At 46.9% G+C, this 14812-nt stretch overlaps 1 protein-coding gene across 4 annotated transcripts in view; it reads right to left on the bottom strand.

Annotated features, from left to right (window-relative positions):
• Nucleotides 1–14812, bottom strand: part of LOC132207354 (182 kDa tankyrase-1-binding protein-like) — a 44243-nt gene that overhangs the window by 16134 nt on the left and 13297 nt on the right. For all 4 annotated transcript variants that reach the window (XM_059642754.1, XM_059642752.1, XM_059642751.1 and 1 more), the window contains exons 2-3: nt 14465–14629; nt 13466–14330 (exon numbers count right to left, since the gene is read on the bottom strand). In XM_059642754.1, coding sequence (XP_059498737.1) covers nt 13466–14330; nt 14465–14579 — 980 coding nt within the window. In that variant the 5' untranslated portion in view covers nt 14580–14629. The remainder of the gene's footprint in view (nt 1–13465; nt 14331–14464; nt 14630–14812) is intronic.

Raw genomic sequence — 14812 nt, 5'->3', positions numbered from 1 at the left:
AATTTGGAACTTTATGCTGAGAAGTACCATAATGTTGAACATTTAACTTACTGATTTTTTTTCTACTTTTAAGATTTTGTATGAGATACCTCATACCTAACATGGAGCTGGGAATGGCGACTTTGTAAACTTTTCCTGTACTGGAGTACAGTTGAGAATAAAACCTGATTCTACCGGAAGAACTGATGGTGCAAATGTGTAAAGTTAATTATTCCATCAATGGAAAGAGAGTCAGGCCAAAGTTCCAGTTTCGTGTCTAAAAATTTGAGATATATTGCGTTAACTTGAGTATACAGTGCATCACCCAAAAGCACAGGGACCTTTGGGAAAGATACCATCAGGCTCTCTGATCACAGGTTAGGGTCTATTCTCATGATTGCCCCTATAATTGAGGCAAAGGTCTGGATTCTCTGTTGCTTGCGAGCAGACATTCACGAAATCAATCAAATGCCAATTGAATCATGTTCAAAGGATAGTTACTGGGTTAAAAACAAATGGCCACGCTCATTGCTGAAGTAGAGATGTAACCGTTTCTGTTATATAGGGCTTTGTGAGACTGCATCCGGAGTACTGCCTTTAATCAGTGTTCTTAGGGGAAGATGTTAAAAGTTAATAAACATGTTGAAACATAAATAGGTGGAGTAGGCCATTCGGCCCTTCAAACCTGCACAACCATTCGATGTGGCCATTGTATGATCAGCAATCTCAGTATCCCATTCCCGCTCTCTCCCCGTACCCCTCAATCCCTTTAGCTGTAAGGGCCATGTCCAGCAAACTCTTGAATGTATCCAATAAACTGGCCCCATCAGCTTCCTGTGGGAGGGAATTCCACAGGTTCACAACTCTGAGTGAAGGAATTCATCCTCATCTCAGTCCCGAACAGTGTACCCCTTATTCTTTGACTGCGACCCCTGGTTCTGAACTTCCCCAACACCAGGAACACTCTTCCTGCATCTAGCCTGAACAGTCGTATCAGGATATGTTTCTATGAGATAACCTGCACCGCGCCCCACCCCCCCACCCACAATTTTCCTAAATTCTAGTGAATACAAGCCCAGTTGATCCAGTATTTGCTCCTATGTCAGTCCTGCCATCCCGGGAATCAGTCTGGTGAACCTTCACTGGACTCCCTCAATAGCAAGAACGTCCTTCCTCAGACTGGAAGGCCAAAACCACACACAATACTCAAGATGTTGGCTCACCAAGGTCCTGTATAATTGCAGCAAGACATCCCTACTCCACTGCTCAAACCCTGTCGCTATGAAGGCCAACATGCCATTAGCTTTCCTCACCGCAATCTGCATCTATCAGAGCACAAAGCTGCTTTTTCATCAGGGAGAGACAGAGAGGACTAGTGGGGGTTTAACCTGAGGGACATCACACCTCAGGCAAGAAAAGGATAAGCCCCCATGGTAACATCAGCCAGTGCAGGAATTGAACTTACTTTGTTGGCATCACTCATGCATCGCAAACCAACCATCTAATCAGGTGAACTATAACCAAGAGAACAAGGAACAGGCCTTTCAGACCATCAAAACACATGATGCCCTTCTTATCTTAATAAAAAGCCTCTTGTCCCTCTGTACTCATCTATTTCCTGCCTGTTCACATCTGTCCAGATGCCTCTGAAATGTTGCGATTGAATCTGCCTCCATCACCTCCTCTGGCCGTGCACTCCAGCCACTTACCACCTTCTCTCATCTCCTTTAAACTTTCCATCCTCTACCTTAAACTCTGCCTGTCAGTAATTGACAGGAGTCAATTGGACAGAGCTCAGAAGGTTTACTTGACTAATACCAGGAATGGAGCAGGCTGATTGATGAGGAGGGGCCTGTACCCTCTGGAGTTTAGGAGAATCAGAGCACACTTAAATGAAACATAAATGATCCTGAGATGACCTAACCAGGTGAAAGTTCTGCAGAAGAGTCACTGGACTCAAAACATTAATTCTGTTTCTCTTTCTCCAAAAATGCTGCCAGATCTGCTGAGTTTTTCCAGCAATTTCTGTTTTTATTTTGCTTCAGATCTCCAGCGTCTGCAGTTCTGTTTTATTTTGGATGTGGAAAGGAAATTTCCTCTTGTGACAGAATACAGAGCAATTCAATGACAAAGGGGTGCCTGTTTAAACCAGAGATGAGGCGAAACAATGGCTCACAGCGCCAGGGACTCTGGTTCGATTCCACCTCAGGTGACTGTCTGTGTGGAGTTTGCACGTTCTCACCCGTGTCTGTGTGCGTTTGCTCCGGTTTCCTCCTGCAGTCCAAAGGTGTGCAGGTTACGGTGGATTGGCTGCGCTAAATTTCCCAGTGCCCAGGGACCTGCAGGCCAGGTGAATTAGCCATGGGGAATGTGGGGTTATGGGGATAGGGTGGGTAGTTGGGTCTGGAAGAGATGCTCTCCAGAGAGTCAATGTGAATGCATGGGTTGAATGGCTACTTTCCAGATTGTAGGAGCTCTATGTGGAAAAAAATGTTCTTTCTCCATTGTATCTCTGGGATTCCATTCCTCAAAAGGCAGCAGATGCAGAATCTAAGTATTTTGACAGCAGAGGGAGGTAAATTCTTGATTACTCGAGGGAATAAAAGATTAGAGTCAGACAGCATGGAAGAAGACTCTTCGGCCCAACCCATCCATGTCAACCAAGTTTCTTAAAGTGAACTAGTCCCATTTGGTGCATATCCCTCTAAACCATCCCTCTTCACTTATCTTTCCAGATGCCATTTAAATGCTGTAACTGTACCAGCCCCCACCACTTCCTCTGGCAGCTCATTCCATACACACACCACCTTCAGATCCCCTTTAAATCTGTCCCCTCTCACCTTAAACCTATGCTCCTCTAGTTTGGGACTCCCCTACCCTGGGGAGAAGGCCTTGTCTATCCACCCTATCGGTGTCCATCATGATTTCATGCAGCCCTAAAAAGGTCACCCCTCAACTTCTGACATTTCCGGCTAAGACGACCCTGCCTATCCAGCTGTTCCTTACAACTCAAACCCTCCAGTCTCAGTAACATCCTTGTAAATACTTTTTGCACCATTTCCAGTTCAATAACATCCTTCCTACAGCAGAGTGACCAGAATAGTGCGCAGTTTTCCAAAAGTGGCCTCACTAATTTCTTGTTCAGCTGTGACATAACATCCCAACTCCTGTGCTCAGTGCTCTGAGCAATGACGGCAAGTGTGCCAAATGCCTTCTTCACCACCCTGTCCACCTGTGACACCCCTTTCAAGGAACTATATACCTGCACCCCTCAGTCTCTGTTTCACAACACTCCACAGGGCCCTACCATTAACTGTGTAAGTCCTGTCTTTTTTTTAAAACCAAAATGCAACACCTCACATTTATCTGGATTAAACTCCATCTGCCACTCCTCAGCCCAGTTGTACATTCATAGAATTATAGAGATACACAGCATGGAAACAGACCCTTCAGCCCAACCATCCATGCTGACCAGAAATCCTCAATTAATTGAGTCCCATTTGCCAGCATTTGGCCCATATCCCCCTAAATGCTTCCTATTCATGTCCCCATCCAGATGCCTTTTAAATGTTCTCATTGCAACACCCTCCACCACTTCCTCTGGCAGCTCATTCCACACACGCGCCGCCCTGTGTGAAATAGTTGTCCCTTAGGTCTCTTAAATCTTTCCCCTCTCACCTTAAACCTGTGCCCCTCTAGTTTTGGACCCCACCACCTCTGGGAAAAGACCTTGTCCATTTACCCTATTCCATGCCCCTCTCTAGGTCACCCCTCAGCCTCCGACAATCCAGGGAAAACATTCCCAGCCTATTCAGCCTCTTCCTATAGCTCAAACCCGGCAGCATCCTTGTAAATCTTTTATGAATCCTTTCAAGGATCACAAAATCTTTCCTATAGCAGGGAGACCAGAATCGTATGCAGTATTCGAACAGTGACCCAACCAGCCACAACGTGACCCCCGCCAAAGATTCAGTAACCCCTCCTCTGTAACATGGACACGTTAAGACGTCGCTATTTGCTTCCCCATGTTCTCCATCTTCCATGTCCTCTCTACTGTAAACACTGATGCAAAATACTCCTTTTAGTATCTCCCCAATGTTGATCACCATCCGACCAATTTTGGTGTCATCCGCAAACTGATGCGTAGCTAGAGTTGACAGTTGGGCTCTTTTCTTCCTCACAGTTGAGATGTCTAGTACTAGAGGGCACGCATTTAAAGTCGGGGTGGGGGTAGTTCAAAGGAGATGTGGGGGGCAAGTTTTGTTTTCTGCGCAGAGTGTGGAATGCACTTCCAGGGGTGATGGTGGACGTAGATATGATAAGGGCATTGGAGAGTGTTTTAGATAAGCACATGAATATGCAAGGAGAGGGGGATATGGACCAAGGGCAGGCAGAAGGGATCAGTTTAATCTGGTGTCATTTAGGCCAAAGGGCCAATTCCTTTGCTGATCTATGTTCTATTCCTCATATATTCTCTTTCAAACCATACCACCTACTATTGGAGGTTATGCAATATCACAGAGTTAAGACTAAAAAACTTATGGTCTTTTAGAATGGTAGAGCAGGATTGAAAAGCTGAGCGGGCTATACATCTTCATTGTTCCCATGTTTATAGGAATCATGTGTATACTCCTGCAGAATCTCAGAGGAACCTGAATGTAGCACAAGAACATTTAACAATCACACAGGCAAAGATGAAAGGCTGCCCTGGTAGCTTTGCCAAATCTCGAACAGGAGACAAAGTTTTTCACCTTTCTGCCTCAAAGTGAGATTCAGTGAACCGTACAAGTTCTTTAAGAAGATCAGGAAAGTGAACTTCCTGACTGGGTATTTCTTTCTGCAATCTGGTTGTGTCACGTTAATGATTTCTCATCGTACAGAAGGTGGTAAGGGAGCAAGCCAATGTGCCAGGGAGGCAACACCCTGGTGGTGTTATCACTAACACAGTTAATCCAGAGGCCCAGATCAGGCTCTGGAGGCCCAGGTTTGAATTCCTCTACGGCAGGTAGTAGAATTTGAATTCAATAAAAATCTGGGCTTAAGAATGTGACAATGACTCCGAATCCATCATTGGAAAAACCACATCTGGTTCCTTAATGTCCTTTAGGGAAAGAAACCACTGCCCTTACCTGATCTGACCTACGGGTGATGGACAAATGACCCTTAACTACTTTCTGGGTAGTGAGGGCTGCACAATAAATGCTGGTCTGGCCACTAATGTCCTCATCTCGTGAATCAATAAAAGAGGTGGTAGAGATGGTAAAGGGTGACAAGAGACGGAGAGACTGAGGTAGGAGGAGACACGGGCAATTCACACATTGAACCTCATACTATTTAGTCAGTACCATTTCTCATGCTTAGAGGAGGGACAACAAGCAGATTAAGTTAAGGATTGTAGGTGACCAAAGAAGAGTTTGAGGGAGCAGTGTGGTTCAGGCACATAGATCTTTAACAGGTCACAAAAAATTGTCAAGAAAGCTAGTGGAAAGATGTCTTTTATAGAGGGGGCTGGAGTATAATGACACAGAAGTCATGCTGCAGCTGTATAAAACGCTGGTTAGACCCAACTTAGAGACTGAGCGCAGATCTGGGCACTCTTTAAGGATAGATTGGCCTCACAGGGAGTACAATGTCGGCTTGAAAGAATGATACTGGACTTCAGGGGTTAGATTATGAGGAGAGATTATGTGTGTTCTGAAGAAGGGTCACCAGACCTGAAACGTTAACTCTGATTTCTCTCCACGGATGTTGCCAGATCTGCTGAGCTTTTCCAGCAACTTCTGTGTTTATACACACGAGACCTGCTTTTCCTAGAATTTAGAAGGTTAAGAGGAAATCTCTTTGAAGTCTTCAAGATAGTGACAGGGAAACTCAGGTTTGAAGATGATAAATGATTCCCACTGGTTGGAGATTCTCTATCGAGGGAGAAGAGTCTGAGAACAAAGGCCACAGGGTCCAGGAGAGATGTTAGGAAGCACATTGATTCATTAAGGGGTGGGAGAGTTATGGAACACGCTTCCACAAATGGCAGTGGATGCTGGATCAGCTGTTCAGTTTAAATCAGAGATATATTAAAAAAAACAAAAACTAAACTGCAGATGCTGAGGATCTGTAGCAAAAAAAAACAGAACTGTTGGAGAAACTCAACAGGTCTGGCAGCATCTGTGAAGAGAAAGAAAGCAGAGTTAATGTTTCATGTCCTCTGACTCTCTTCAGATCTGAAAATTTGTGCTCAGTGAAGGTATTAAAGGAAACGGACCCAAAGCAGGTATATGAAGTTAGGCTACAGGTCAGCCATGATCTCATGGAATGGAAGAACATGCTCGAGGGGCTGATGGGCTATTCTTGTTCCTGTGATTTAGTGAAGTTAAATACTGAACTGAAAGAAATCTGAAGAGATTAATCAATGGTGCACATCTTTAACCAGCAATGATGTAAATAGAGGTGACCCAGCCCTATGTGGCACACTTGCATGTACAGAAAGTCATTGTGTGTTTGTGTACTTTGTGTGCAGAAAGAACAAATGCACACAGCCCCAAGCGTTTCACCACAATAACACCGGTTACAAGCTTTCACTGGTTCATTTCCCACGGCACTGTCGTGCCCAATCAGAATCAATAGGCTACATTTAAATTCCAAATAAAACCTCACAGTTAACAACCAATTAGCATTCATTGTTAACGCGAGCGGCCCTCTCGACTGGTACCACATCCACAAACATTCCACTCCCTCTCCCCACCAACACTCAGTACACACTGCAGTGACTATCTACAAGATGCTCTGCAGAGATTCACCAAAGATCCTCGGGCAGCACCTTCCAAACCCACGACCCACTTCCATCCAGAAGGACAAGGGGCAGCAGGGACATGGGACCCCCACCCCCTGCAAGTTCCCCTCCGAGCCACCCCCCCATCCTGACTTGGAAATATACCCCCGTTCCTTCAGTGTCGCTGGGTCAGAATCCCTGGAATTTCCTCCCTAAGGGACACTGTGGGCCAACTCACAGCACACGGACTGCAGCGGTTCAAGAAGGCAGCTCACCCCCACCTTCTCAAGGGGGGCAACTAGGGACGGGGCAATAAATGCTGGGCCCAGACAGCCACACCCACGTCCCACAAATAAACAAAAAGAACATTTATTCTCCATGACAGAGCCACAACCAGAGTCAAACTGCCAACAAATCAACATACATTATAAATATTGATTTTCTCCTCGAACTGGTGTTCTTGAAGTGACCTGATGAGTACAAGAGAGAAAGCATTGATAAGTGCATCCTTTTTTTCTATCAATGCTCAAGTTATGTACCACCAAAACAAATCAATTGTAGACCTCATGTATGTTTTTAAAAAAAATTCTCCTGATCGAACCCAGTCTAAGTTCACAGAATCCAGAATCACAGAATGGAAACAGGCACTTCAACCTAACGAGTCCACATCGGCCTTTGGAACATCCCACCCAGACACATCCCCCTTTAACCCATCTAATCTACACATCCCTGAACACTATGGGTAATTTAGCATGGCCAATCCACATAACTTGCACATCTTTGGACTGTGGGAGGAAACCGGAGCACCCGGAGGAAACCCACACCGACACGGGGAGAATGTGCAAACTCCACACACAGTCACCAGAGGGTGGGATCGAACCTGGGTCCCTGGCGCCGTGAGGAGCACTGTGAACCCACTGAGCGACCATCCACCCTTTGTTGACATTTAGCAGTAAAAGTTGATTCCTGAGCGTGGTTGGTTAACTCTGTGCGTAGATTCTAGAAAAGTTAACACAGTTAAAATTAAAAACAGGTTCACACCCCATTCCTCAGTCAGAGGATTGTTTCAATGGGGTTTCAGTGTTTCATTCCTGACTAACATTTGTTTCTTGAGGCGAGTACCTTTGATACAATCCGTTTTGAGTAACAATGTTGAGTCATGTCATTCGGATTGAAAAATGTCCCAGCTGTTTTCTAAAGCTCACAAACAAGTTGTAACTAGCATTCCTAATTGTGTGGTTTCCCTGATTTATGTACTAATCCACAGTAATACCTGGGAAAAAAACATGTAGAACCGCTAAAGCCTTATTTAAACAGTTGCAGTTCACTAACAGTGTTGGATCTCACCAAAATGCAAGGGCAGGTAACTTACCGATGATGACACATTATTGGACAAGGGTATGTGCTGTCTGCTAAGTGAAGGCTGTCATAAAATTCCTGAATCCTAAAACTAAATGGCACAATATTCTATCCACAATCCCACTTTCCGGCACTCAGTGGTAAACACTGCTGCCGCACAGCGCCAGGGACCTGGGTTCGATCCCATGCTCCGGTGACTGTCTAGTTGGAGTTTGCACATTCTCCTCCTTCCAGGTGCTCCAGTTTCCTCCCACAGCCCAGAGATGTGCAGGTTAGGGTGCATGGCCATGTTAAATCGTACCATACAGTGTCCAGGGGTGGGCAGGCTAGGTGATTGGCCATGTGAAATGCAGGGTTACAGAGATGGGTCTGGGTGGGATGCCCTTAAGAGGGTCACTGTGGATCCAATGGCCTGCTTCCGTACTGTCGGTGTTCTAATACTGTATTCCACGATTCACTTGGACCATGGCGTGAATGTTGTGGCAGCTCAAGTGCTCATCCAAGTACTTTTTAAACATTGTGAGGTTTCCTGCCTCAAACCCCCTCTCAGGCCATACATTCCAGACCACCACCCCACCACCTGGGGGAAATCACTTTCCCTCAAATCACCATCTGAACCTCCTGCCTTTCACCTTGAAATGATGTCCTCCTGTTACTGATCCTTCAACCGAGGGCAGTAGCTGCTTCCCGCCCAGTCCCTCACCTGTCCATGCCCCGTGCCAGCAGAATCTTACCGAACTCTATCAGGTCGTTCCTCAACACCCTCTGCTCCAAAGAAAACACCAAGCTTATCCGGCCTCCCTCTGTCACTGAAACACTCCATCCTGGGGAATATCCCTCTGCCACCCCCATCCAGTGCCGTCACATCCTTTCGATAGTGTTGGGACCAGAACCCCACACAGTACCCCAGCTCCAATGTGACCTCCCTGCTCTTATCATTTATATCGCGACTGCTAAAAGCAAGCATCCTGCATGCATTTTTCATGACTTTATTAACCTGCCTTGCCACCTTCAGGGATGTGTGGGCTAACACCCCAAGATCCTTCAGCATTTCCTAGTGTCCTGCTATTCATCGAGTAATCCCTTGTCTTGTAACTTCTTCCAAAGTACATCACCTCCCATTTCTCACAGATCAATTCCATTTGCCACTGCTCTGCCCACCTGACCAACCCGTTTCTAGCCTCCTGTAACATTACACCTTCCTCCTCCATGTCAATCACCCAGACAATCTGTGTCTTACCCTCAAAAGTGATCATCCTCCCACATTCCCATCTCCATCATTTACGAATATCACAAACAGTAAAGGGACGTGGCACTATACCTTTGGAACATCACTGGGTGCCAGCACACAATCTCGCTTGCTGACTAACCATGGACTCTATGTGCTTTTACCCCCTTTATTAGTTTCCCGTGTGGGACCTTATCAAAGGCTTTGTTAAAATCCATATAAACCATGGATACCAGCTGCATTTGCTGCTTCAGTGGAGTTTGCTATTTCAACTTTAAAACAGGAAGATGGCTGATGGTGTGTTTAAGAAGAAGGTCATCACTGATATGTTGTCAAGGATGCCATGATGCCATGTTGTAATGGGTGACTTTAACTTTCCTAATATTGATTGGAACCTCCTTCAAGCAGAAGATTTGAATGGAGCTGTTTTTGTAAGCTGTGTTCAGGAGGGTTTCCTAACTCAGTACGTTGACAGGCCGACGAGGGGAGAGGCCATTCTAGACTTGGTGCTCGGAAACGAGCCGGGGCAGGTATCAGATCTTGTGGTGGGAGAGCATTTTGGTGATAGTGACCATAACTGCCTCACATTCTACATAGCTTTGGAGAAGGAGAGGATTAGGCAAAATGGGAGGATATTTAATTGGGGAAGAGGAAACTATGACGCGATTAGACATGAGTTAGGAAGCATGGACTGGGAGCAATTGTTCCATGGTAAGGGCACTATAGACACGTGGAGACTGTTTAAGGAACAGTTGTTGCGAGTGATGAATAAATATGTCCCTCTGAGACAGGCAAGAAGGGGTAAGATAAAGGAACCTTGGATGACGAGAGCGGTGGAGCTTCTTGTGAAAAGGAAGAAGGTAGCTTACATAAGGTGGAGGAAGCTAGGGTCAAGCTCAGCTAGAGACAAGCTCAGCTAGAGAGGATTACACGCAGGCAAGGAAGGAGCTCAAAAATGGACTGAGGAGAGCCAGGAGGGGGCACGAGAAAGGCTTGGCAGAACAGATTAGGGAGAACACAAAGGCATTTTACACTTATGTGAGGAATAAGAGAATGGTCAAAGAAAGAGTAGGGCCGATCAGGGATAGCATAGGGAACTTGTGTGTGGAGTCTGAGGAGGTAGGGGAAGCCCTAAATGAGTTTTTTGCTTCTGTCTTTACGAAAGAAACCAACTTTGTAGTGAATGAAACCTTTGAAGAGCAGGTGTGCATGCTGGAATGGATAGAGATAGAAGAAGCTGATGTGCTGAAAATTTTGTCAAACATCAAGATTGACAAATCGCCAGGCCCGGACCAGATTTGTCCTCGGCTGCTTTGGGAAGCAAGAAATGCAATTGCTTCGCCACTTGCGAAGATCTTTGCATCCTTGCTCTCCACTGGAGTCGTACCGGAGGACTGGAGAGAGGCAAATGTAATTCCTCTCTTCAAGAAAGGAAATAGGAAAATCCCCGGCAATTACAGACCAGTAAGTCTCACGTCTGTCGTCTGCAAGGTGTTAGAAAGGATTCTGAGGGATAAGATTTATGATCATCTGGAAGAGCATGGCTTGATTAAATGCAGTCAACACGGCTTTGAGGGGGGCAGGTCACGCCTCACAAACCTTAGAGTTCTTTGAGGATGTGACTAGAAAAGTTGATGAGGATCGAGCTGTGGATGTGGTGTATATGGACTTCAGCAAGGCATTTGATAAGGTACCTCATGGTAGGCTCATTCAGAAGGTCAGGAGGAATGGGATACAGGGGAACTTAGCTGTCTGGATACAGAATTGGCTGGCCAACAGAAGACAGCGAGTGGTAGTAGAAGGAAAATATTCTGCCTGGAAGTCAGTGGTGAGTGGGGTTCCCACAGGGCTCTGTCCTTGGGCCTCTACTGTTTGTAATTTTTATTAATGACTTAGATGAGGGGATTGAAGGATGGGTCAGCAAGTTTGCAGACGACACAAAGGTCGGAGGTGTCGTTGACAGTATAGAGGGCTGTTGTAGGCTGCAGCGGGACATTGACAGGATGCAGAGATGGGCTGAGAGGTGGCAGATGGAGTTCAACCTGGATAAATGCGAGGTGATGCATTTTGGAAGGTTGAATTTGACAGCTGAGTACAGGATTAAGGATAGGATTCTTGGCAGTGTGGAGGAACAGAGGGATCTTGGTGTGCAGATACATAGATCCCTTAAAATGGCCACCCAAGTGGACAGGGTTGTTAAGAAAGCATATGGTGTTTTGGCTTTCAGTAGCAGGGGGATTGAGTTTAAGAGTCGTGAGGTCTTGTTGCAGCTCTATAAAACTTTGGTTAGACCGCACTTGGAATACTGCATCCAGTTCTGGTCGCCCTATTATAGGAAAGATGTGGATGCTTTGGAGACGGTTCAGAGGAGGTTTACCAGGATGCTGCCTGGACTGGAGGGCTTATCTTATGAAGAGAGGTTGACTGAGCTCGGACTTTTTTTGTTGGAGAAAAGGAGGAGGAGAGGGGACCTAATTGAGGTATACAAGATAATGAGAGGCATAGATAGAGTTGATAGCCAGAGACTATTTCCCAGGGCAGAAATGGCTAGCACGAGGGGTCATAGTTTTAAGCTGGTTGGTGGAAAGTATAGAGGGGATGTCAGAGGTGGGTTCTTTACGCAGAGAGTTGTGAGAGCATGGAATGCGTTGCCAGCAGCAGTTGTGGATGCAAGGTCATTGGGGTCATTTAAGAGACTGCTGGACATGCATATGGTCACAGAAATTTGAGGGTGCATACATGAGGATCAATGGTCGGCACAACATCGTGGGCTGAATGGCCTGTTCTGTGCTGTACTGTTCTATGATAACAGTCAATAAGGTGCCAATAAATACTTTGTAGGCATCTTTCTAATCAACCCATTCAAAGACATTGTTACACACATCTGGATCAAACAGGATCCGAATCTCCGGTCTTCTGGCACGGCGTAAATGAGGATGAATCAGTAACCCTAATTTTTTGTGCGTCCTTATGGTGTACATGTTTTCCTGCCTACGACATCGTGAAATACATTTGGAAGTAATGTTTCATTTCCCAAGGGTGGAGGCATCTTGGAAACATTTACGCTTAAGCACGATGTGGAAAATTTGGAAAACGTGGAATGGTTTGGACATTTTCTGCAATCGAGCATGGTACACAGTTTCATCAAGCAATTCAGTCAACATTTTAATGTTTGCTGTAAGCAACCCGCCGTTTTTTTGAAAAAGCAAACAACTGACTATGGGCAAGAGGCAAGAAAAGCTTTTAAAGAGATACGAGATGGTGACTGTGTCCCTTAATTGCTGAAAAACCTGGCTTTGAAAAGATTGAGGAGCCTCTATGCTAATGGTTGCCGAGCAGCCCTTCCTAGGCTATTTTCTATCTTATAAATTGAACCTCTAGTGAAAGCAAATCTTTCCCCTCCTGACATTTATTTTCTCAACGGAATTTCCAGAGAACCTGAATAAAGTTTTAAAATATCAATATTTTTGACGACCTAATGCAAGCAAACAAAATAGACAATTTCCAAAGAGTGGCGTTCAGAGAGACTGCAGTCAGAACTGAATCAGTATGTGTCAGTGCAGAATCCAATTTTGTCGACAGGACGCTTACAGCACTTTTTACTGCTGTGTCTTTGAAAAAGAATCTCTTGTAGAGATTGTTATCCTTTTGTAACGTGAGGGTCTGTGTGTTTTGCTGGCGGGGTAGGGGGGTTAGGTACACAGTAATAAATCCAGTTTACAGCAAGCATGTGAACCCAACTTTGTCACACAATTTAAGAATGAGATTCCTTTCAAAACAAAAAAAAATTTAAGAAGTTTCGAATTTGGGACACAAGGCTGAGGAAAATGTTTTCTTTTGAATTGGCCAGTTTGGGGACTGCAACTTTAGCCAAGGACAGTGGAATTTGCAATATTATCTCATGGGCCAGCGTAGAGTGAGTTTGACTCTGTGTCTAATCCCATGCTGTCCCTGCCCCTGGGGGAGGTTTGATTTGGGGTGGGGTGGGGGGGATGGGAAACAGTGTCAAGGGAGCTTTACTCTATATCTAACCCCTTGCTGTCCCTGGGATGGTTTGATTGGGGGGGGGGGGGTGGTGGGGTAGGGAACAGTGTAAAAAAATCTTTAACTCCACAGGTGAGAAAGTCACTTACCAGTTACCAGTGACCGTTGGCGTTTGCAGTGATTCCCTGGTGTCCTGTGGATGGTCAGTCAGACTGGTCACTGTCTCCGAGCCGAGACCTGTTCCGCCCTCCCCAAGGCCTGGGCCCACTCCACCCTCTCCTCCTCGCTCCGAGCCGGGTCCTATCTCTGAGCTGGATCCCACTCTGTCCTCCCGGAGGCCTGTCTCCGAGCTGCTGATGGCTGGGGCGACAGTTCCAGTAGTTGAAGGCCGGTTCTCTTTGCCGTCTCGGCCAGCGGTGGGTGGGAAGACAGCTCCAGCCTGCTCCCGGTTGAAGAAGGCAAAGGAGGTGGAACCAAACCTTGGGGAGATCTCACTCTCGGACAAATCGCGGCTCCTCTTCCGGATGCCGATCCCAGGAACCTCAGTGTCCTGCCGTGGCTCCTCCATCTTGGCCAGGATCTCCTCCACGGTGGTGCCAGGGAAGCGCTTGCCCTGCCCGCGTACCGACACCGGCCTCACCCGGAACACTGGCTTGGCTGCTGGCCGCTCGGCCGGGGCCGGCGGTGCCGGCTGGCTGGCTACGGTGGGCGGTGCACGCACCTCCCAGGACGCTGCAGGTGGGGGCGTTCTCATGGCCTCGGCCAGCAGCTCCAGTAAGGGGGGTGCCCCAGGGGGCTGAGGTGAGGTGGGTGAGGGGCAGGGGGAGATAGTGGAGGAGGATGAAGAGGGCCGGCGGACGGGCTGGTGGGGCCGGGCCCCGGAGAACCCGTATGGCCTGGGCCCAGCCAGTGAGTTCACCTTGCACACAGATGGCAATTCGGCAAGGGGTGGCTTCGTGGACATTGGTTTGGGAGGCACTGTGGGCTTTGGTTTTACAGGCGGTTTGGCAGCACCTGGAAGAAGGGATGGTTAGAGAGGGAGAGGGGGAAAGGGGGAGTAGAGAGAGCGGAAGAGAAGGAGATTAGATTTCACATCAAGCAGTGACAGCAACAAACTATACCAGCCAATACGGTCACAACACACTCACCAGGGCCTGAGGGAGATTTATTCCCTGAGTCCAAGAGCAGAGCTAGAGGTCGTCTGTCTGTCAGCTGCTCAGACAAGGATGGAGACGCCATGGCGGAGACCTGCGCATCAGCCATCACGCAATCGGCTCCAAATTTCCTGTCACATCCAGAACCCCGAAGTCATCCTGAAAGAAACAAAAACACCCCGATTGACGTTAGGAAGATGATGCAAACATATCAGTTTCCAAACCTGTTCATATCATTTTGTGCACCACCTGATCCTGTGGCCACGCAGTGCCCGCCACGACCCCGACCCTGCAACCGCACGGCACCCCCCACATCGGTGCAAAACCTGCAGCTGCACGGTG

This window comes from Stegostoma tigrinum, chromosome 46, assembly GCF_030684315.1.
Source record: "Stegostoma tigrinum isolate sSteTig4 chromosome 46, sSteTig4.hap1, whole genome shotgun sequence".
Classification (NCBI taxonomy): Eukaryota; Metazoa; Chordata; class Chondrichthyes; order Orectolobiformes; family Stegostomatidae; genus Stegostoma; species Stegostoma tigrinum.
Note: the sequence above shows the minus strand (reverse complement) of the source record. Positions and strands in the feature narration are given on the sequence as shown.